Source organism: Penicillium taxi (assembly GCF_028828555.1).
Source record: "Penicillium taxi strain IBT 34144 chromosome Unknown utg000006l_segment0_segment0, whole genome shotgun sequence".
In the NCBI taxonomy this organism is placed as follows: Eukaryota; Fungi; Ascomycota; class Eurotiomycetes; order Eurotiales; family Aspergillaceae; genus Penicillium; species Penicillium taxi.
In genome coordinates, this window is record NW_026643208.1 from 51,951 (window position 1) to 74,564 (window position 22,614).

The 22,614-nt window shown below is 46.2% G+C and overlaps 7 protein-coding genes across 7 annotated transcripts; 3 read left to right on the forward strand and 4 right to left on the reverse strand.

The window, feature by feature from the left end:
- Positions 1-3,376: 3,376 nt before the first annotated feature.
- N7495_009153 (uncharacterized protein) lies at positions 3,377-3,859 on the reverse strand (the record flags this gene model as incomplete). The annotated part of the gene is made up of 1 exon (XM_057211804.1): positions 3,377-3,859. One exon carries the CDS (start codon positions 3,857-3,859, stop codon positions 3,377-3,379), a length of 483 nt encoding a protein of 160 aa, XP_057058667.1.
- Positions 3,860-5,139: 1,280 nt separating this feature from the next.
- On the forward strand, positions 5,140-6,390 carry N7495_009154 (uncharacterized protein; the record flags this gene model as incomplete). Its single annotated transcript, XM_057211805.1, has 1 exon — positions 5,140-6,390. One exon carries the CDS (start codon positions 5,140-5,142, stop codon positions 6,388-6,390), a length of 1,251 nt encoding a protein of 416 aa, XP_057058668.1.
- Positions 6,391-7,270: 880 nt separating this feature from the next.
- Positions 7,271-8,396, reverse strand: N7495_009155 (SDR family oxidoreductase; the record flags this gene model as incomplete). The annotated part of the gene is made up of 4 exons (XM_057211806.1): positions 7,271-7,861; positions 7,909-8,070; positions 8,135-8,267; positions 8,323-8,396. The coding sequence occupies 4 exons, from the start codon at positions 8,394-8,396 to the stop codon at positions 7,271-7,273; spliced, it is 960 nt and encodes a 319-aa protein (XP_057058669.1).
- Positions 8,397-9,541: 1,145 nt separating this feature from the next.
- On the forward strand, positions 9,542-11,430 carry N7495_009156 (uncharacterized protein; the record flags this gene model as incomplete). Its single annotated transcript, XM_057211807.1, has 2 exons — positions 9,542-9,576; positions 9,624-11,430. The coding sequence occupies 2 exons, from the start codon at positions 9,542-9,544 to the stop codon at positions 11,428-11,430; spliced, it is 1,842 nt and encodes a 613-aa protein (XP_057058670.1).
- Positions 11,431-11,732: 302 nt separating this feature from the next.
- Positions 11,733-13,924, forward strand: N7495_009157 (putative 5'-nucleotidase; the record flags this gene model as incomplete). Its single annotated transcript, XM_057211808.1, has 4 exons — positions 11,733-11,836; positions 11,894-12,104; positions 12,165-12,358; positions 12,424-13,924. The coding sequence occupies 4 exons, from the start codon at positions 11,733-11,735 to the stop codon at positions 13,922-13,924; spliced, it is 2,010 nt and encodes a 669-aa protein (XP_057058671.1).
- A 212-nt stretch (positions 13,925-14,136) lies between these two features.
- N7495_009158 (5-oxoprolinase) lies at positions 14,137-18,112 on the reverse strand (the record flags this gene model as incomplete). Its single annotated transcript, XM_057211809.1, has 3 exons — positions 14,137-15,468; positions 15,525-17,063; positions 17,132-18,112. The coding sequence occupies 3 exons, from the start codon at positions 18,110-18,112 to the stop codon at positions 14,137-14,139; spliced, it is 3,852 nt and encodes a 1,283-aa protein (XP_057058672.1).
- Positions 18,113-18,470: 358 nt separating this feature from the next.
- On the reverse strand, positions 18,471-21,121 carry N7495_009159 (transcription factor domain-containing protein; the record flags this gene model as incomplete). The annotated part of the gene is made up of 11 exons (XM_057211810.1): positions 18,471-18,937; positions 19,001-19,220; positions 19,278-19,429; positions 19,486-19,570; positions 19,634-19,706; positions 19,774-19,898; positions 19,949-20,460; positions 20,513-20,677; positions 20,733-20,773; positions 20,826-20,954; positions 21,009-21,121. The coding sequence occupies 11 exons, from the start codon at positions 21,119-21,121 to the stop codon at positions 18,471-18,473; spliced, it is 2,082 nt and encodes a 693-aa protein (XP_057058673.1).
- Between the last annotated feature and the right edge of the window lie 1,493 nt (positions 21,122-22,614).

Consider the following 22,614-nt stretch of genomic DNA (forward strand, 5'->3'; position numbering starts at 1 on the left):
ATTATAACGCGAATCACTCCAAATATTGGCATTCGTGGATGCATCGTTCGCAAATAACCCGGACCTCACATCGCAAATTGGCTTCGTTATTATCCTTGCAACCCTAGAAGCCGAGGGCAAAAACGCTAATATCCTACACTAGGCATCCGTTAAGTATAAGAGGGTCACCCAGAGCGTGCTCGCGTCAGAGCTATACGCAATGGCCAATGGTTTTGATGCTGCTATCGCCATCAAAACGAGCCTAGACCGGATACTGAATACCACCCTCCGACTCACCATTTGCACGGATTCGAAATCCCTATATGACTGTCTCGTGAAACTAGGCTCCACAACAGAAAAACGACTCATGATTAACGTGATGGCACTCTGTGAGGCATATGAGCGAAGACAAATAGAGATCCTCTAGATCGAAGGCGACTCCAACCCGGCTGACGCAATGACCAAGTCAAAGCCCTGCGACGCACTGACGAAGTTGATAGACTCCAACAGAATCAACTTGAAAACCGTCGAATGGGTCAAAAGAGAGGAAAATCTCTCCACATAACCCACCATAAATCGGGCATCACCCGGCGATGACAAACGGCCCTAAAAATATCATCGCCAACCACTTTCTTTCAACCATTTTTCGGTATCCAACATACTTCTTTCATATACCCATTCAATGACAATTCGGCGACGGAAACACCAGGCCATTTTTCCTTTCAGAAAACCAGATCACACGATACCGTCAAAGGAAAAATCCCTGATTTCCCCCGCATCAGACACGGAAATCGCCCTTTTTCCCAGAAATAAAAGAAGAGAAAAGCCCCCTTCTCCTTCTCCGTTCGTCTATCACCCGAACACTCCTCCACCTATTATCTGAAGACCCCAACTACCGAAAACCTTCCTTTTCCCACAAGAACGCCACCCCCAGAAGCCACTATAAACCACCCGATCGATGGCCAGAAGGGTGACGAAAGCAAAAGGAAAGGGAGCAAGAGGACCTAAAAGAGCGAAAGCTACAGGTCCAGTGGCAGGTCTAGCGGCAGGTCCAGCTCCAGCAGCAGACCCAGCCCCAGCCCCAGGAGCACCAGCAGTGCCAGCGGAACCCGCCATAGTATTATCGCCGACAACCCCACGGGCGATACCAGAACAGCCAAAGTTCATGACGTGTATTAGATGCATTGGACACGAAAACATAAACTAGGAAGGAGAAACATTTCCCACGTTCAACTGCCTTTTCGATACCATAGCCAGCAAGAAATGCAACCAATGCAGAGGGGCTAGCAAAGCCACATGTCACCCACCACTGTTCGGAATCCAATACGATAGCTGGACATTCCACACACTTATGGACTACGCCAGAAATGCAGACCCTACCACAACACATGCGAGTCAAGGACTATCGGCACCATTTGGCACACCGGGAGCAACCAACGCAGCGTTCACCTAGGCAGAAACCGCACCCGAAACAGCCCAGGCGGCAGCTGGCAACCTGATGATGGCATTCCGACAGCTAATCACAATCCACTCGACGGAATCGGGGATCGAAACGGACAAGAAATATGACCCAAAGCTCATCAGGGAATACATAGCCGTCCAGCGGGAAAAGCACAACGCCCAAATCAGACTCCTACCGCATCCGATTCGCTTCCCGAACACCTTATGCAGACTGGAATCCTCAGAAGGAGGGTACACCATGTGGCAGTCCGCCATATTATCCTTTTTCCGGGAATTAGCAACGGCTCAACCTGCGAACGCCGCCGTTATCATGAATAAGGCAACAGAATACCATTTGCCATTCTGATCTCAGGGGATCAGTAAAATGCCGCCAGAGAGGACCACGGATAGAAGACGAAATGGAGACTGGCTTCTCTAGGAAAAGCCCACTTTCGTGTTGTCCACTTTTTATTATTTTTTTTCCCACTCACCACTTTCTTTACCCCGCACAAAGGCTGATTCTTCAACAAAAATCGGCCACCCAACAGATACAATATGCAGGGCACTCGGGGGCATATCGTGCACCTATCCACATTCATTTATTTTATCGATCCATGTATATAGCGACTCGAGATTTTAAAGTTGCTCCAGTGTCGGAACATGGATATTGCAATCATGCAATACCATAAACCCGGAACGGAACAAACAGACCCCCGAGTCACGGGGGAACAACTATATTAGGAACTCAAGTAGCTACATGAATCGAACACATTTCACACCACTTTGCACAACGTATATACTAAGAATCTAGGACGAACCATACCCTTTTCCAGTGTATATAGTGCAACGTGTGAACCCTGTCCTTTCAACGTAGTTGATCGACAGGTGCTGAAAACCACTGACTTGTAGACATGTGCATGGGTTGGGTATAGGTCAAAATTCATACCCATACCCAACCCATCAGGGGTAAGGTAAACCCATACCCATACCCAACCCAACCCACGTGGGTATGGGTTGGGTATGGGTCCCATATGGGTATTTTTGATGCCTTAATGCCTGATTTTCGCCTCAACCTAAACTAAATTAGGGTAATTAGTGCCTTAGTGCCTAATTTTCGCCTCAATCTAGTACTAACTAGGTGACAAATATCACGTGAAATAAAAGTCTTGGCAAAAAGATGGGTTTATGGGCTGGGTGTGGGTTTTACTTCAAACCCATACCCAACCCATATGGGTTTTGGGTAAAATTTCTGACCCATACCCAGCCCATTGTGGGTTGGGTTGGGTTGGGTATGGGTTTACCCAACCCAATGAACATGTCTACTGACTTGCTCTTTGTCATATTGAATGAAACAATTAGGAATATAAACGTAGCGTTAAGGGGAAAGTTCATAGCTGTACAAGTCAAGTATAAGAGAACTAGCGGTAAAGCTTCACTCCTGATTCCTCCAAGAATCGCCATGAAATACATTACTGAATTATTGTTATTCAATAAATCTTATCTTCTAAGTAAAAGATAACAACTGATAACTTAGCTGTTGAAAATGGTGTTTGGTCCTTAGTGACTGCTGCCGTTCTTGGGTACTCATGCTTATGATTATTCCACTAAGGGAATAGCCAGTCTTTTCCTGGCCTACATCCAATATAAATGGTGTCATTAAAGTAGCGATCAATATCTGGAAGCTACCAGTCAAGTCGAATGGGATGAAGGTGCCAAAGATGATGAGTTCGATCGAAAGGCGCCCTTAGTAACGCGAGTCCGTAATAATTTGGTAATTCATGAAAGGGCCAGCTATCTGGTACAACCGTTCATACAAGGCCCACGAAGGGGTGAAGAAGTGGAATGCGTGCAGCATTCTAGAAATGCATGAGAAGATTATTCTACATATTTGGCCCAACCCAAGCTCATGATCATGTCTAGATCATAGTATGTCTACTATTCCAATCCGAAACATAGATCAGACACAATAATCATCCAGTTCAAACCACATATAAAAAACTTGTTCTTTCGCGACCCAAATGGTTGAAGCCTTAGAAATCGTCCGCTCTAGCGCATTGCTACGGTCTTTCAGAAGATAAACGACACCCACACCATTTGGCGTTCCAATCGCCGCGTAAAATTGGTCATCCTCGGGAGTCCAAGTTGTGACAAGTGGATTACCCGAGGTATCAGTGCCTAAGCGATTCATGGCAGAAACGGCTGTGAAAAGGGTACTATTAGTTTCCTCGTTAATAATCGCGTCTTGCAAGACGTATCGGAGCGAAGAGCTGTCAATCCTGGACATTCGACAAGCTAACTCCCAGATTGACCATATGACTGTAGACCAGCGATCAGGGGCCACTTCATCCTGCCTAGTGTTGGGATTGTAGGCCGAGGCAAATGAGTTTTTGGCAATTAGAACCCCGACTTGGGGGGCAATAAGTGTCCCATAGAATATCATTGTGTTCGTCCGAAGGCGTGCTAGTATCGAGGCAAAGATTGTTGAGCCAGAATCAATACCCATATTTTGGAGGCAGAATTTTTTATCATTGTCTTGAATTCGATATCTGCTGGGTTGAGAAAGAGTCCATCTCGTATTTATGTTGATGCCAATAGTATCAACAGAGTCGTCACCACGTAGGGTAGACTGAAGGTCTTTCCAATATCTTCGGCCTTTGGTGACGTATCCATCATAAGATTCTATAGCTCTTGAAGATTGAACGTGAGCCTCTGATAATTCGTTCACGAACAGATGCTCGGTCGAAGCAGAAAATGTAAAAAGGTAAAAAATCAAAAAAATATAGTGCTTCATTGTGGCTAATTCTGCAGTTCAGCTTTTGAGTATTAAATGAAAAGTGAAAAGACCCAAGAGAAAAGAGCAGCTTATTGAATGTTTTACTATATAGTGGGTTGTCATGATTGGTGGTATACTCCGTAGAAGGATGAATCCTCGCAATGAACCCTTAATATCTGCGATTCTGAAACTAAAACCACAAACCCCAATTTACATACCTAGGCCGAAAAGTGTAACGAGGAATTCAATGCCCTAAGGTATCACATTTAGACGTAGGTGTAGGCATGACCGGTAAAGTATTTTCAATAATCGATTTAATTAAATTACTTCCAGCCCGGTTATACTACGCCTCTGAAAGCCCCTTATTCCAGAAATGTCTTAAGTGGAGATCGTCATGAGTTTGCACTTTATTAAAGCATTATAAACTTATTTCTGATCTTTGCATCAAACTGGGTACATTCAAAAGAACAGTTCAAGCTGACGCATTGGACCACTCAGCTTATTGTAATTAATCAGTAAGATTAATTGTGAAGGGATATTGAGATACTGAACCAAAAGTTCATTACAATGTAATTCCTTTCCACATATATATTATTAGCAAGAGATTCGTAATATTAGATTAAAAATTTTATTATAAGTTGTAAAAGAATCCTATGATATCCTTAAGCCGTCTAGGACTAGCTACTATAAGAGTACTCCTAGATTTATAGACCCTCTTACTTAAGAGATAATATTTTAGGTCCCTCAATACTAATAGAAGAAAAAATTAGTTAATAAATTAATAGGTGATTATTATAACTCAACCTTTACACATTCATCCCCGCACGTTTCCCGCTAACCGCCTTTAGCTTCCGCCTTTGACTACACCTCGAAAGTTAGCATTTTGATATGCCAGAAGCCTATATCCTTCAGTGGAACCAATGTCATTTAATTGACAACATCCAGCGATGGCACCTCCACTCGTCAATTCCCCCGAACGCGTCGCAACCATTATGCTGTTATGGCACTCCCTCGAACTCGTTTCATGCAGTACCTTACAAACCTTGTGGGCCGGATATGGACGAATTTGTGAAATTACTGTTCGAGCAGCGACTGACAAAGCAGCTTGGAAACTTGACGAGCTTTGTGGGTTAGAATCGGGAGTTGCTGGAACCACATACCCTCTCGTACTGAAGCTCATATCGCCCCCAAGCATTCCCCGTAGCAATGCGGACGAGGGACACTTGCGGAAAATGCTGAGCTACGAGGTGGAGCAGTACTTTTATAGTGATGTGGCCCCGCTACTTGGCGACGACATTGCTGTTGCCAAGTGCCTTGCTTCAACGCGTGGCATAGATGGCGAGGACAACGAGGAACTCAGAGGTCTGATGGCTATGATTATGGTCGATCTACGTCCAAAGTTTCCTATAGCCGGAGGAAAGAGGAGCGCGCTGAACTACGCACAAGTTTGTGGGGCATTGGAATGGCTCGCCAAATTTCACGGCCGTTCATTAGAGTTGAAGCCGTACAACCTTGCTGAATATATATTGCCTCCCTTAGAAGAAAAAAGCACACGAAAAACTAGGGGCGGGATTTGGCTCAATGGAGGGTATACATATCTTTCGACACGGCGCAAAGAGTACACTTCTCTTGCCGAAGACGAATCAGAGTGGTCAGTAGCCCTGTGCAGCAGCACCTTTGAAGATTCTTCATTGTCTGTAGCCGAGATGGTTGCACAGTTCTTAACCCCACGTGGGAGGCCTATTGAGTCATATATCCATGGCGACGTCAAGTCGGAGAACCTCTTCACGACTACTAATGGAGAGAATGTGGTATTCTTTGATTTTCAATATGTCGGAATAGGCCTCGGGGTGTGTGATCTTGCGAAGCTATTCACGTGCTCTGTTCCTCTCCATATGCTTGTTGACTCATATGGGCCTTTGCCTGATCAACTGACGATGCGTGATGGCGAAAAGAAATTGCTTGAGCGGTACCGCGCCAGCATGATCCAGGATGAGAAATCGGGTCTTTACAACTGGGAAAACTTTGAACGCCATTGGGAGACAGCTCTGGTTGACTGGTGTCGGTTTCAAGCCTCCTGGGGCTTTTGGGGAAACACCGAATGGCTTGAGGCTCGTGTAAGATCAATCTTGAGCGATCAGAAGTGGAGAGACTGGCTGCAAGAAAACACAAGTAGTCAAAGCAGTTTATCAAACTAATCAGACCCGAAAGGAAACATAAATCAATAAAAGCAGGCACTATGCTTCCTCTGTCCACGATTCGAATATCCAGAATAGATATCCCGTACTCTTAAGGGGATTTTGCTATTCAATTAATATGTTGGGGTTTACTGGAATTTTAAAGTGATAGAATGACAGGAACGTATTGATTTTATTCCAAGACTGATTCTTAGGCCACCTATGAGCGTTTTCTGATCGTCACTATTCTTAATACTAGTCCTCGCTTTTCACGAGATCGCGAGGCATATTCGGAGAACTTGGACTTCAGACTTCTTTATCTATAACGTAATATCCCAAGGGAGATCATTATGGAAGCCTCGTTAGAATGCCTCGTATGAAACCAATGTTCTTAAGAAAAGCATTTAACTGTGATATACAGACATGCAACGGGCATTCTGGACATATCCGCAACATTAAGATGACATGTTTATTTTAAACTGTTATCGTGATAATTAATCCTTTGAGAGCCTAAAGTCTTATGAAGCAAGCTCCGTGAACTACTCCGTAATTAGAGACAGAGTTGCTACCTATGAAATGCAGTCGGCGAAAGATGAAAAGCGTACAATGAAAGGTGGAAAAGACCTACGACAATTCTAACGTAGTACAGAGTACTTTGAATAAAAATAATGGTACGTTCTATCAGCAGGCTTCTCAGGCTTCTCAGCCTTCGCATTGGCTATAATTTGAGGTTGCGAAAGGGAAATTCAAAACTGACACGACCTGGTTTCCTGCAGCATGGACCTCGGGACATTCAACGATCGAAAATACACATTGATTCACAAATTATATCGACTTTCGTAAACTGGGGCTTCTAAGTGATTTTCATTCTATTTGTAAATTTATCCTCCGTATGGTGATTTTAGTTCGCTAGCTGCAGTAAAGAGACAGCGGTATCGCCAATGCTGTCTTCTAGTGAACGGAAATTGATACCCAGGATGTTCCTGGTTTTCGAGTTGTCATAGCCATAGACAGTTTTAGGGAAATCTTCAATAGGATTCTTCGGGAGACGAGATGCTGCTAGCTCGGGTAGCCTTTGTCGAATGGCATCAACAATTCTCTTAGTCGAGCAGTAGCCCGCCGTAACGAAAAATCGGTTTCCACCAGCTTCAGGAATTTCTATTGCCTTAACGTGAGCCAAAGCCAAATCACGAACATCAACCCACAAGAGAGTTCCAGTGGGTGGAAGTTCATCTGCTGTGTGCTTGCCCTGGACAAATTCGCCGATTGTTTGGTTGGAAGTGTTGAGCCTGCTGAGGCCCTCAAGATGATGAACAACTGGACCGTACACCAGAGGTGGATTTATAGTAGCCAGGTCAAATCCAGGGTTCTCCTTCTCAATAAAGTCCCATGCCGCCTTTTCTGCGAACTTCTTCGAGCCACGGTAGGTTTTTGAACGCTCTGCTATGGCCTCATCCCAAGTTACTGGGTTCCACGATGTCTCGTCATAAACCTTCGGGGGAAGTCCGGATTGACGATTGCTGCAAATGAAGAAGTCACAACGACCCGCTTCACAGATGGTGCGTGAGCTTTGATTGCTTTGAGAATTCCTTTGGTTCCATTGACTGCTGGATTGAGCAAATCGAGTGGATCTGCAAATTTGTGATGAAAAGGGGAGGCTGTGTGAATTACGAATTCAAATGGAGGGTCATATTTGACGGCCTAGACAAATTAGAGGCTGATTTCAACGGCAGTGCCACTGCGATTCATATTGAAATGAACACACCTCGTCAAATGCTCCGTCTGCAGCGATATCCTCAACAATCACATATGATAATTTCTCTTGAGGTGTATTGGGATACGCCGCGAGAATCTTATCACCCTTTGCAGCAGACCGGACGGTAGTGACAACGAAATGACTGTCAAGGATGTGAATTAATAAACTGAAACCTCAATGCAATTGGCTTTACAAACCCTCGTTCGAGCAAGGCTTGCAGGATATGAGCGGCAATAAATCCACTGCCACCAGTCAGAAGAACTCTAGCCATTTCCACGTATAGTACAATTTACAAGTATCGTTTTGTAGAGTTGAAGGAAAGAAGAAATACAAGTGGCAGCACGCAATTACCCCACTTACTAACTTATCAGGTTTCCCCTCACAGAACTGGCCAATCGGAAGTATTTATATAGATTCCAGAATAATATCCCAATTTGGAAGAAACGTATCTACACACTAGCCGGCTTTGTCCCTTCGTTGGCCAATGTTGCCCATTAATACTAAACATCTAGGAATTTGGGACTTTCACAGGCAAGCTGTCTCTTTCTCAACCATACCTAGCTCCTCTTGAGAGAAAATAAGTGAATTGGATTTGGGTCCTCAGGAGGATGTAGTACGGCTTGGTACATACGGATGTTGCAATACAGGGGGCTAGCGCATGATCCGTCGTCTGGACTTCTGGATAATATGTGTTCTGTAGTTGACTCATAAAATTTCGAATTCCCAGTCGTCAAATTTTGGAAGTTGAAACTCGACCTCGGATATTTTGAAGTTGCGGGTGAAAGGAGGCTAGGCTAAATGGTTAAATAGCATACACCTGGGCAATCCAAATATCCATAGACCTCGGCAATCATCATCAATCAATCAATCAAAGTCTTCACTTGACCTTTATAAATTAGTATCACATTTCCAAGCTGATTTTCGGATACCGAAATTTAAGCTCAATAGGCTTAGTCATGTATGTCAACCTTGTTTCTTATCGCAGATAAAGCTGTATTTGCACTGTTTGTTCTTGAATATCAAGACCATCAGCATTGAAGTGTCAAGATATTATGATGAATTATGGTTTACCTGTTTCAAATTCAAATTCATTTTCCCTTGTCCTTCCCATTACACCAAAAATCTAACCGGCTGAGACGAACTAGACAGTGGAATTATACAGACAAGGTGTGTTACATAATCATCACATGTCCGCCTTTTTTTTTCCTTCTGTCAAACGTGAATATATTTTCTTTTCCTTGACTTACTCTGTTGATACCTGGAGCTTCTGAAATTCCCTTCATTTCTGTTATGCCTTCCTAAACCAATACAGGGCCCTTGGGTTCTTATCCTTGACCAGCTCCCCTCTTGCCAGATTTACTTTAGCTGCCCCGCCCTCATCGTTCCCTGCCTTCTGTTACATTCAGAATAGTCTTCATGGCTGAAGCTCCACCAATTATTTTCATCGCCAGGTAATTTGGCCAATTCTATCAAGATTACTCCATTCTGACTATCATAGACATGGTGCTCGCCTGGATGCCGCTGACAAGAGCTGGCATCTAACATCCCCTACCCCCTACAATCCTCCTCTTTCTTACGGTGGCTGGCTGCAATCTCGTGCACTGGGAGTGCGCATCGCAAGCTTGTTACGAGCACCAGAATATTCTGGCAGAGGATCCGAGAGCGAGCACGACCAATCCCAGACTCCAGACGTCCCGGCGAATGTACAACCCAAATCCATCCCCGCATTCTCGGACCTGTGCAACCGATATAATGTCATCATTCATACTTCCCCATACCTACGCTGTCTTCAAACAGCTATAGGTGTCAGTACTGGCTTAAGTCAGCACCTATCGGGTGCTGAACCGTTAGAACCATCAGACCAGACTGGCTCACCATCTGCCTCCGACGTTGCCCTTCCCCAATTAAAAACTCTCCTACGCGTTGACGCATTCCTGGGAGAGTGGCTGTCACCAGACTACTTTGAATTGATCACACCACCGCCAAACTCAGACCGAATGGTAGCGTTGGCCAAGGCAGAATTACTTCGTCGGGGTGAGACCATCCCAGCATCAGCAACGACAGGAGAGGGAGCGAGGACCATTTCAGGTCATTTTCCTGGCGGTTGGGGTACCCAGTCGAACCAAAACTCGCTAAACGAAGAAAAAGACGATCATCCTCTCTTTTCCCCGGATTCATCCAAAGTTCTAGGGAATCAGCGACAGCGGGCCAGTTCCTATACCATTCAGGTCCAGTCCCCGATCAGCCGCACCCCAAATACTCTCGGTCCCCTCAAAACCGATCTTCCCCCGGTAGTAGATGCTGCTTATGTGCCTCCCACTCCTGGATATGCTGTGTCTCCCTTGGATCCCATACCTTCCGGATATGTTTCCCATGCACGAGATGCTTGTACCAAGATTGATTACCAATGGGACAGCATGCGATCGCCGTTCTGGGGTACTGGTGGCGAGTTTGGAGAAGAGTGGGGCAAAATGCATGAACGTGTGGACAATGGTTTTAGACAGATGATCGACTGGTACCGTAAGCCCGTCCCGACGACTCCATCCGACCTAGAAGCTGTCGTCGATGACACAAAAGCTACGAAACGCCTTGCCCAAACTATTATTATTATCATAACTCATGGTGCCGACTGTAACGCCTTGATTAGTTCCCTGAGTGACCGATCTGTCCTACTTGATATCGGTACTGCTTCGCTTACAATGGCCGTGCGACGCGATCGATTAAAGAGTATAATCTCAGATTCGGACAAGATGTCAGGCTCGCGAGAGACGCAGAAGAACCCCACCGTCTCCCAGGAATATGTCTTGCAGTTGATAGCGTCTACCGACCACCTACGTTTAGGTGTCAATCCCTCTCAACTTCTTTCACTTTCATCTGCCTCTGGTTCGAGACCGCCGCCTGTGCCAGCTATCCCGTACTATCGCAATCGCTTGTCTTCTCGGGCATCCCCTCAAACGACGGGACCGATCTCAGGATCAGGAAATGGCCCTAGCAACTGGTCCATTTCTCCACGTTCATCGACCAGTACAGTACCTCCTCGGTCAGCCGGCGGTCTCTGGGGCTCTCTCTCCTCGCCAATCGAGCAAGATGATGATGAGGACGATGATTTCGTGCCCAACTTTGGGGGTCATCCTGTCAATCATCATGACAGAGCCTTTTCCACAGGAGCTGCTGACCGGCCAGGCTGGACAAAAAAGCTGCCACAACGTACCCCTTCTCAACGCGGCCTTTGGGGAGCTAACTCATCTTCGAGCCACGACGCACACTCAAGAAGGCGTTGGACATTAACGGAGCAAAAGATTTGATGGCTCTTGGATCTCTGTATTTTTCAAATTCTTGGATACCTTTCTTGCATGGCGCGGGTGTTGTCCATTTGGCTCAGTCGTTTTTTTTTATTTTTTATTTTTATTTTTTGGTTTTTCTTTATTTTTGCTGGACTTCAATGTAATTCTCAGGCATCAAGGCAGCACGGAACACGGGTTCCCCGGATTTTTTGTCCCACCTGGGCACATTCCGATAGTGTAAACACACGTCTCTCCTCTCCAAGACCCCTCTCCAAGACCCCTCTTCAAGACTCCTCATTCCGTCATATTCCCTATAATCCTCCATGTCGCCACTAGAATCCGACGGCTCTTCCGTCACTTTTGCGACCGAGCGTACTGGCCCCCCAGACTTGCGCTTATTGCACTACAACGACGTGTACCACGTTTCGTAAGACATTTATACCCCTCCATATTGATTTCGGCCAGCCCTGACTCCACCTTAAAGATCTGGGTCTGCTGAGCCCATAGGTGGCATTAGCCGATTCCAGTCTATTGTAAACTACTACCGCTCCGACCAGCGATTCGCTGATCAGCCCGATATTTTGACCTTTTTCTCCGGAGATGTTTTCAATCCTAGTATTGAAAGCACAGTCACAAAGGGCAAACATATGGTCCCCGTCCTCAACAATATTGGAACGGATGTGGCATGTGTTGGTGTAAGTACGGAGATTTAACGGATGCGAGAGCTAAACTACTGACGTAAACACTCGTTCTAGAACCATGATCTCGACTTCGGAGTCACCCAATTTCGGTACTTGGCTGGCCAATGTCACTTCCCCTGGCTACTCGCCAATGTCCTCGACCCGGGCCTAGGGGAAGACGTACCGATCGGTAATTGTGGGAAAACCTGTATACTAACTTCGTCAAACGGGCTAAAAATTGGCGTGATCGGCCTTGGAGAAAGGGAGTGGTGAGATAGTCCGATAGCGACCATTTCGGTCTTTCTATACGGTGTACTGTACTCACAAAGACCAGGCTTGGAACCATCAATACTCTCCCACCGAATTTGATCTACAAATCTGCCAGCCAAACCGCGCTGGAGCTGGCACCACAACTTCGAGAACAAGGAGCTTCTTTGGTGGTGGTCATATCCCACCAAAGAGAGCCCAATGACAACAAACTTGCTAAAAACTTGCCTCCCGGACTGGTAGACATTATACTTGGAGGCCATGACCATTATTATGCTCACAACATTATTAACGGTACTCATGTGCTGCGATCAGGAACCGACTTCCGGCAATTGAGCTATATCGAAGCTTTTCGCAAACAGGATGGCTCCTCTGGGTGGGACTTCAATATCATTAGGAGAGATGTTGTGCGCTCTATCCCCGAGGACCCTAATGCGGTTGCCCTGGTTGATCGAATCTGTTCTCGCCTTGAGGCAAAGTTGGATAAGCCAGTCGGGTACACGGTATGTTCTCTAGATGGAAGGTTCTCTACAGTCCGCCAACGCGAATCCAATCTGGGGAACTTCGTATGTGATCTGATGCGCCTACATTATGAAGCCGACTGTGCCTTGATGGCGGGTGGAACTATTCGTGCCGATCAGATCATTAAACCTGGAGTCATAAAGATGAAAGATCTATTAAGCTGCTTTCCCTTTGAAGATCCAGTAGTCCTTGTGCGAGTGAAAGGCCAGGCTCTACTAGACGCCCTTGAAAACGGCGTTAGTCAGCTTCCTGCGCTGGAGGGCAGATTTACGCAGGTATCTAACTTGTCATTTGGGTTTACGTTATCCAAGCCACCCGGATCTCGCATCACATTTGCGCGCCTTGGTGGTGAGCCGATTGACCTGCAGAAGGAGTATACTCTCTCCACGCGCGGGTATATGGCGCGTGGAAAGGATGGGTTCACATCATTGCTTGTGAAATCAGAGGGAGGAGAGGTCGATGAGCTTGTGAGTGAGGAAAATGGAGTCATGATCAGTACAATACTACGCCAGTACTTCTTGAGCTTGAAAGTTCTAGGCAAATGGCGTCGTTGGGGTATTGGTTTGAACCGCCACTGGAACTCCGTGCATCAGAACTTGCATTTAGATGGATGGCTCAAGCCCCCCTCGGTAAAATCCTCACCGGTCTTAGAGCAGGGACTGAGTCATCATTCAGCTTCACGGCCCGCCCTCCAGCAGATATCAGGACAGAATTACTACTATGGCCGCTTCCAGGAGGGCGAACTAAAGTCCGGAGCCAATTCTCCAGATAGGACGGCAAGCGATGAAGTGGACTCTGACTCCGACGAGGATCCTGAGATCCTATCATCGTCAACTTCGACAAATTACGTCACCCTTCCTGCCCGATCTTCAGCGGATGAGGATTACCGTCTACAGCTGGCACGACGTGTTGTTCGCAAGTGGATGCGTCATGCTGGTTTGAATCCTTCAGTAAACATCAAGATGGATGACGAAGTGGAATTTACTCCAGCATGGACTTCAGGCATTTGCCCCCGTCTTGAAGGTCGCATTATTGTAGAGGAGTAGGGAAGAAAAGAAGCCTCCGATTCACACCAGAATTCAATCTCGGTTTTTCCAAATATTAAACCCGAAATTTCAAGCCAGTGATGAATTGATTTTCTAATTGCTAATAAGATTCGTACGTGTCTGGATTGTAAAATTGGAAAATCAGGATATGTGCTCAGTATAACCTTGAAAATTCACTACTAAATTTGGCAAAATTGACAATATTCACCTCCTCACGAGGATTCATCTTCCTTCCCAAAACCACCGCCACCGGCAGTCATAATGATAATTCGATCATGAGTCTTCACCGAGACTGTATTCTTGCCGCCAATGTTGATCTTGCGTTCCTCGCCGGATTCCTCGTCCCTTGTCATCCATAAATTGAGACCTGGCTGTGCATCTTCGCCTCCCTCCAGTCCGTAAGGCCGGTACACTCGTCGCTCGGACAAAATAGAACATTGCATAGGGGCGAGGAACTCGATTTCACGCACCACACCCTCACCGCCGGGATTCTTACCGCGGCCACCAGAGCCCTCCCGTAAAGTAAATTGTCGTAGCAGAGTAGGATAGCGCTTTTCCAGAATTTCCGGATCAGTGATGCGTGTGTTGGTCATGTGGACCTGAACACCTGATTCGCCCTTCCAGGTTGAACCAGCACCACCACCACCGGCAATGGTCTCGTAGTATCCGAATCCGGGAGTAATGACAGCTCCAGTGGTGGGATCGACCTTGGCGTTGGTACCAAAGGTTAGGTTGTTGCAGCATCCCTGAGAGGCAGCACAGGCTCCGAAGGCCTTTAGTACCACGTCGGTGATGCGCTGAGAGGTCACCACATTGCCTCCAACAACAGCAGCTGTTTTAGAAGGAGATAGAATGCTTTGGCTAGGTACCTGGATGTCGATTGGAGCCAGACATCCCTGATTCAGAGGAACATCCGCATTTATCATGCATCGCAGACAGTAGATGATCGCAGAGTGGGTGATTGCGATAGGGGCATTCCAGCTACCATAAACTTCGGGACCAGTGCCTGCAAAGTCAAAGACAGCTGATCCATTCTCTCCATCGATGGTAACTTTGAGACATATCGGCGTGCCATCATCCATGTATTCAACAGCTTCCAGTGGTTTCCCATTGAACTTTTGATACAACATTTTCAAAAGGTTCCGAACGGCTGTTTCTGCTGTTGCTTGAATGGCGTACATGTACTTCTGAACTGCATCCACACCATATTCAGCGAAAAGGGTTTGGATTAGGGAGATACCACGGGAGTTGGCAGCAATCTGCGCCTTGAGATCAGAGAGGTTATCACTGACGCATCTAGCACCCTCGCATCCAGGGTACTGCGCTGGTTTGGTGACCAGCAATTCGATCAAGCGGGCCTCGTCTAAAACACCTTTGCTGACAATCTTATCACCTTCAATGGCAGCGCCTTCCTGCCATAGCTCAGTTGACTTAGGGGGCATGGAACCCGGTAAGATACCGCCGATATCCGCATGATGGCCACGAGAAGCGACATAGAACATGATTTCAGTGCCACCAGGACGGTCAAATACAGGGGTAATAACCTACGTACTTGTCAGTATAAAAGTCTGGTGATAAGGAGAATGGAAGAATTTCCTACTGTGATATCTGGAAGGTGAGTACCGCCGCAACTAGGGTGATTGGCGACAAGGACATCACCGTCTTTCAAGTCACCCAGCCACTTCTCGTGCTGATAGCGCACGGCGAACTGCATCGAACCCAAATGCACCGGTACATGTGGCGCATTGGCCACCAGACCTCCATCAGGGGAAAAAAGCGCACATGAGAAATCCAGCCTCTCCTTGATATTGGTTGAGACAGAAGTCTTTTGCAAAGTTCGGCCCATTTGTTCGGCAATTGACATGAAGCGATGGCCAAAAATACTCAGCCGAATTGGATCAATATGGGACGTAGCTTGAATGTCGATTGCGTTTTTTGTCGCCTTTTTCTGCAAATCGATGACGATGCAGGTTTCAAGGAAATTGGCCACAGTGTTAGGAGCAACGACAATAGTTTGAGTCTGATCAATAATGACAGCGGGTCCAGGAATTCGACTATGTTTCTCAAGCTTATCAAGAAGATAGACTGGAGTATTTATACGATTAGAGTAGCCATCAAAATAGGCTTCAGTGGTGCTGACAGGAGCAGTAGTAATATCATGCATGTTGGCATCTTTGAACTGTACAAGCGGACTGCGCTCTGTACGGATATTGGAAGATGCAATGGTACGTACTCGAATGTCATCAACAAGGACCGGACGCTCTGAGTTAAAGTTGAATTCGCGTAAGTGACGCTCACGGAACTTGGCCAAAAAGTCAGATGAGTCTTCAGGCATAAGAATCATAAGACTAGTATCGGAGCCTTCGTATCGCATGTTGAGATATTTCTCATGTCGCACTTGAGACGATGGGAACCCCTGAGCCTGCATCTCTTCCGTCGCTTTAGCAGCCATGTGATCGAATCTCTGGAGCAGTGTCGACTGGGATGATGCATACTGGGACGACACGGGTTCCTGGGACTCCTTGACAACCTCGGCCAAAGCAAGTCCGTATGCAGACAGGACGGAAGAGTACTTGTGGATGATAATGCGTGAGATGCCCAGCGAAGCAGCTACTGAACAGGCATGTTGACCACCAGCTCCTCCAAAGCAGGCGAGGTGATGGGAAGCAGTCTCAAAGCCACGAGCCTCGGTAAGATTACGGATCGGTCGAGCCATCGATTCATCGGCAACCTTGAGGAATCCGAGGGCCACCTCCTCGGGAGTATACTCGGGCTGGGATTTCTGTCGGCGCTGCAAGTTGATAGTATTCGTCAACTCTTCAAACTTCTGCGCAGTGATCTCGGTATCTAGTGGCTGGTTCTCATTGGGACCAAAGATATGAGGAAAGTACTGTGGTAATAATCGGCCGAGGAACAGATTGGCATCTGTCACAGTCAAGGGGCCACCCTTCCGATAGCAAGCAGGTCCAGGATGTGCGCTAGCAGATTCAGGTCCCGCATAAAAGAGACCATTGCGCCAAGTCAAGATAGAACCACCTCCAGCGGCGACAGTGTTTATATCAAGTTGAGGAGACTGGATTAGGACCCCGGCGACTTTAGATCCGAAGACGTGCTCCAAATGGCCATCATAACGAGATACCTATATAAAATATGTTAGAAATGACACTATTATTCTATGAGTGGTAGAAGGACGAAGTGGGTCATTACATCTGTTGAAGTACCGCCCATATCAAAACCAATGACAGGGATTTTCTCAACTGGGTCATAACTGGTGGCGGCAAAGCCAACCACTCCAGCAGCAGGTCCTGAAAGGATAGCTTTCAATCCACTGAATTTACGGAAGTCTACCAGACCACCGTCAGACTGCATAAATTCAAAGCGGCATTCATTCTGGCTTTCCAGTCCACCTTCAAAGCTGGAAGAAATAGAGTTAATGTAAGTTTTAATGATTGGAGTGAGGTAGGCGTCAGCAGATGCCGACATGCCACGAGGAACGATCTTTATCATAGGCTGTAATTTGGAAGACAGAGTGACTGAGAATCCCATCTGCTCTGCAAGCTCTCCTATCTGGAGTTCATGCTCCGGATACGCGAACGAATGGACAAGTGCTACGGAGAGGGACTGGTAGCCTTGCTGCTTGAGATGCAAAAGATCCAACCGCACCTGATCGAGATTCAATTCTTGAGCGATGCGGAATTTTTCATCCGTGACACCTTGAACAATTCGGGCATTGGCGAAGCATTGATCATCAGAGGCCGGATGACAAGGAATCACACGTTCCTCTACTTCAACCACGGCTTCAGGAAGTACGCCCGGTCGAGCCATGGAGAGATCAAATATAGCCGGGCGAGATTGATCACCAATCTTGAGTAGATCCCGAAATCCCTTGGTGGTGAGAAGGGCTGATCGAGCACCCTTACGTTCGAGCAATGCATTGGTCGCAACGGTCGTGCCCATCCGTAGACTGCCAATACTGTCAAGCTTGAGTGGCTTGCCACGAGGATGAGATTCTCCTGTTACAAGCTCAAGAATCTGACGGATGCCTTCTGTCGGAGCATCTTGATAATGTGAGGGATCTACTGAGAGAAGCTTCAAGATAATGTCTGAATGGCCAGGGACAATAGCATGGACGTCCGTAAATGTCCCACCTCTGTCAATAGAAATAGTAATTTTGCCAGGAGTTTCCATGGTTGGATATTGTGAGTGGGAGAGTAATGCGGCCATGAGTTCAAGATTCGTGATCACTAATATCAGTTGTATGGAGATCACGTGTCGGCCCGATGACGGTTTATCAGGATCATCGGGCCGACGATTCATAGATAAGGATGTCTTGGCAACGGTCTGCAATGTATGTATAACTTAGTACACAAGACTTTAAGTTACAACTAATTAACTACAAAATTGAACTACCGAAGGCCTCAAACACTGGAATCAATAAAATTGAAAGCTGTCTAGGTAATAATTACTAAATCAATGGCTTATTATGCATCTAGGTAGGTACACACGTTGGTAAATGATTTAGTAAACTATTTTCAATCTCCCATATTTATCGTTTCAAAGTATTTTCAATCCAGTCAGTGTCCATATCAATATCAATTTGATCCAATGCCCCCTCCCAAAGAGCAGGGTCATCATTGAGGTCAAATTGGAAGGATATGTCCTGAATAGAAGTCATTTCAGGTTGCTGTAATTCGGTTGAATCTGGAGCTGGTGAAGTTGTTTCATGAATCGCGGGGCAGACAGAGTGGTCATTCCCATGAACTGTGAGGTTCAGCGACGTCATGGGACTAGTCTTTCTCACAGGCTTGGGCCCGATTGCAGCCCACAGTTCTAGTAACAAGGAATGTCTTGAGCTGAGATAGACATTTCCCCGGTCAGCCATACTCCTGAGAAGACTGAGAGCGGTCTCCATGGCGCGTGTATTCGTTTCGTTGTGTGGAAATGCTGCATTCACCATCACGAGAAGTAGTGCAGCACTGAATACATACTCTCCGTCAAGATAGCCATATGTCGCTATTCCCAACGAGGATTAGAATAATTTATCTCCATAGCTGCAAAATTGATGCGGTGACATACCTATGAGATTCTGCTTTGCGGCCGCACTCATAATCATTGTCGTCGCACGAGCACTGGTGATACAGCTTTCAATTACTGCAATAGTATTTGACGTAAGGCCCTCTTTCCAGTCATCTTTGGAGGCTCCAGGTATATTTGCATCAAGCCGACGCTGAATGATATAAAAAACAAGAGGGCGTACAGTCATGTTAATGCAAGAATAGAAGTGGAGGTTAATTGACTAAGGATCCAATAATTAGAGATTAGGGAAAGAGCAAAGAGGAAAAGGGGGACATACCACAGTTTCACGGTTGATTTGAGTGTCAAGAGTGGTAAATTCGAAACGCAGGCCATCTGGAACCCGCCGAAGCCAGCTTGACAGGTCGTTAGTAATGCTCTGCACAGACATGATGAGATTGGATCCGGATCGGGGCTTCTTTCGGTAAATTTCTGGGAACATTGAGTCGGCCAGAGCATATATTGTTGTGGGGAAGCAAGATACTAACCTTCGCCGACTCGCCCCAAAATACGAGATAGCTGGGTATAATGAGTCAAGACAATTGCTGGCCAAGGATCGGAAGTTGATCCGTCCTAGAATTGAATACTTAGAACGGGTCGATTGGATACAAGAATTCGCAGGTTATTGAAACATACCAAGGTCGCCGGAAAGGTACCAATGTCCTCATCCTGAAGTGAAATCGGATTTCCAGATTTGACGGATAGTAGCCTGGGAAGAGAGTGAATACTTAGATAAGCACTGAAAACCCCTTTGGAAATTCTTCGGGGAATCGTACCGGTCTAAGCTATAAACTGACCACCATGCTTTTCTTCGGCGGTTTCGATTTGCCTCACTAATATCGAGGTCGGAAACCTCTTGATGAAGACCGAGAGAGATGGCCATACGAAGGGCAAGCCCAATCTAGGAATGTTAGCATTTTAGAACGTTTGGATTGGAGATTGAGCTCTCACGTAGAGGAAAGCAGCATCTCGCCGATTGAGATTCTGCATATAGTATGCCACATAACACAACACTTCCACAAACAAAATGGAGCCGTCTTCATGAATTTCTGGTAAGAAGCGGAGCGCATGCTTGAAATATTTAAAGCCTGGGGGCCCATCATCACCAGACCATTGATTTACAGAATACATCAAACCAAAAGCGATAACTAGTAGGACCTGACAATAGACCAGACATGCTTCGCTGTGAGAAAAGTCTGGTGGGTGGTGGTAGACCAAGTCTAGTCTCTTTTCGAAATGAACAGGATCGATCAAAGAGAATATTGTGCCGATGAAGGCATACTGTGTCCAAAAGAGCCTCTTGGCAAATTCATACGGGGGCAATTGTGGAAGGGAACCACCCACCGATCGTCGTAAAGATAAAGGGTCATCATAAAGTGGTCGCACATCCCACGCAAGATTGGATTGGCCTTGTGGATTGAGGCGCTTAGCCAAGTGGGTTGTTGACGATGCACCGACGAAATCTGACTAGATATTAGGATCAAAGTTGGAGGATGAAATCATGAAAATACATACGATGTTCCCCTGACCGATTGAGGAATAAATTATCGGTACCTTTATACCACCAGTCATCTCGTTCTAAAAGCACATCGTCTTCAGAGTTGTGAGTAGAGGGAGATGTCGTTGATGATACAAATGGCACAGTGGATGCGGCACCTGACGGAGCTGACTGACTGCTTGCTATGATAGTGAGCAATTTACTGCTGATATCTATTATCGAAGAATGTGGACATACATCTCGCAGCCCGTGCTTGTGATAGGAGATGGCGATAGTAGCTACGCAAAAGGTTAGGTATTTCTCTCAGATAGATGCCTCTAGGTTACAGACCTCTCAGTAATAGAAACACGCTTTTCAGGCTCTGAATAAACACACGTCAGACCGACATCTACACATGCTGCACAGGACAGAGGTGGGTTTCCAGCACATCTCTGCTTTCGAGTTCTGCAGCGATTGCATCTGAACTGATCAGCGCATCATCCAAGAGATATGAGATCACAAATGACAACATACGCTATCATAGATCGTTTATTACGATCATTTAGATGCTGTGAAGTGGGTTTATTATGGACCATTTCCAGATTTGGGAGTGAAAATAGTACTGAGGGGTAGAAGTTCTTTAACATCGCAACTCCACTTTCTTATCCGATAAACATTGACATCTCGGCCCGATAATAGTGGAACAACGAATAACCTTGGAGCATGAAATGGCCTTGAAAAATAAGACGGAGGGAGAGGTTTCCAAGGTTCCAACTGGTCCAAAATTATTACCGTTGTGTTATTTGATAGCCTTGGGACCAATACAGGGGAAAGACACCTGAACTATATGATCCCCGCACTAGAGCCCATCATAAATATACACAATACCTATAGGTACTCCACAGATGACGACATAAATGATCAATCGATAGATCGCCTGGATTAATTTCAACAATTGTGGATTACATACATATTTTCTATCAATTACGGTTTACCTTCGGCTACGGCTCCCAATATCCTCATCGAGCAACATATAGCGCATCAATTAGAGAATGCGGAATCCGTCAAGCGGAAACATGCGATCGGCTTTATCCCGGAAACCAGATTTCGATCGATACCAGACAGGTGGGGGTTTGTGATTCGCACTAGGTCAAGCTTAATGGACAAATGAAACCCAGCTGTAGGGGTTGGCAGTACCGGCATCTTGGATGAGACAGTTGTGGAAAAATTAGAAGCATTTTCTGCGCATGTCGTCCTCGGGACAGATATTTACCTAGATCTATTTGTACGGGCATCTGCTATCGATAATCACTCGTAGGTATTTTGAGAGGGCTGTGCTGAGCACTTATTGGTGTTCTCTCGAGCAAGGGATGCGCCGCACATGCCGATCGCCCTAAAGTAGTGGTCCGACGGGCTGAATCCAGCGAAACAGCTATTTATCGAAGCTTTAGTGGCGGGATTCCAGGATCAAGGCCCAGCTCCTAAGTGTATTGGCCCAACTTGCAGCGCATCGTGAGGATACACTGCTCTATTTTGCCATGGTCAAGAACAAAATCGCCAAGACGGCTGCTTTGGCAAAGATTGAGACGAGAGATATTTGTGTGGCGCACTTGTATTGTGATAATAATAAGCCAGAATCCCCGGGGGGGGTTAAAATGGCATTAATCCAAGAACCACTGCGTGAGGCTCGACAGCTAGGGCTTTTGTTAGCGAGTATGACCACCCGAGTTGGAGAAGGCAGTGCAAGGAATGCCGAGAGATCTAGACTGGCAATTGGCTACACAACGCCTGTAGAGCCCAGACTACTAAGGCCAAGTCCGGTGAGTTGATCATTCACGGTCACTATTGATTGGTGGAAGAATGGAAGGAATGGAAGGAATGACGACAGCGGGGAAATTGAATCAAGAAGAATATTAGGGCCCCACGTCTTATTGCGTTTATTTACCCTTGAATTGAACTCAGAACAGTGGGGTAAGAGGTCAAAGGGCAAAGAAATTGAATCCAACTTTTGAACGAATCATCAAAAAGAATAGTGAGAAGTACTTCATAGAGTGGTCTGGTCATAATTTGGCACGTGACCGCAGCTACCGGCTAGCCTGCCGAGTTGGTGGCGTTTTTGAGACTCGGATCGATTCTTATT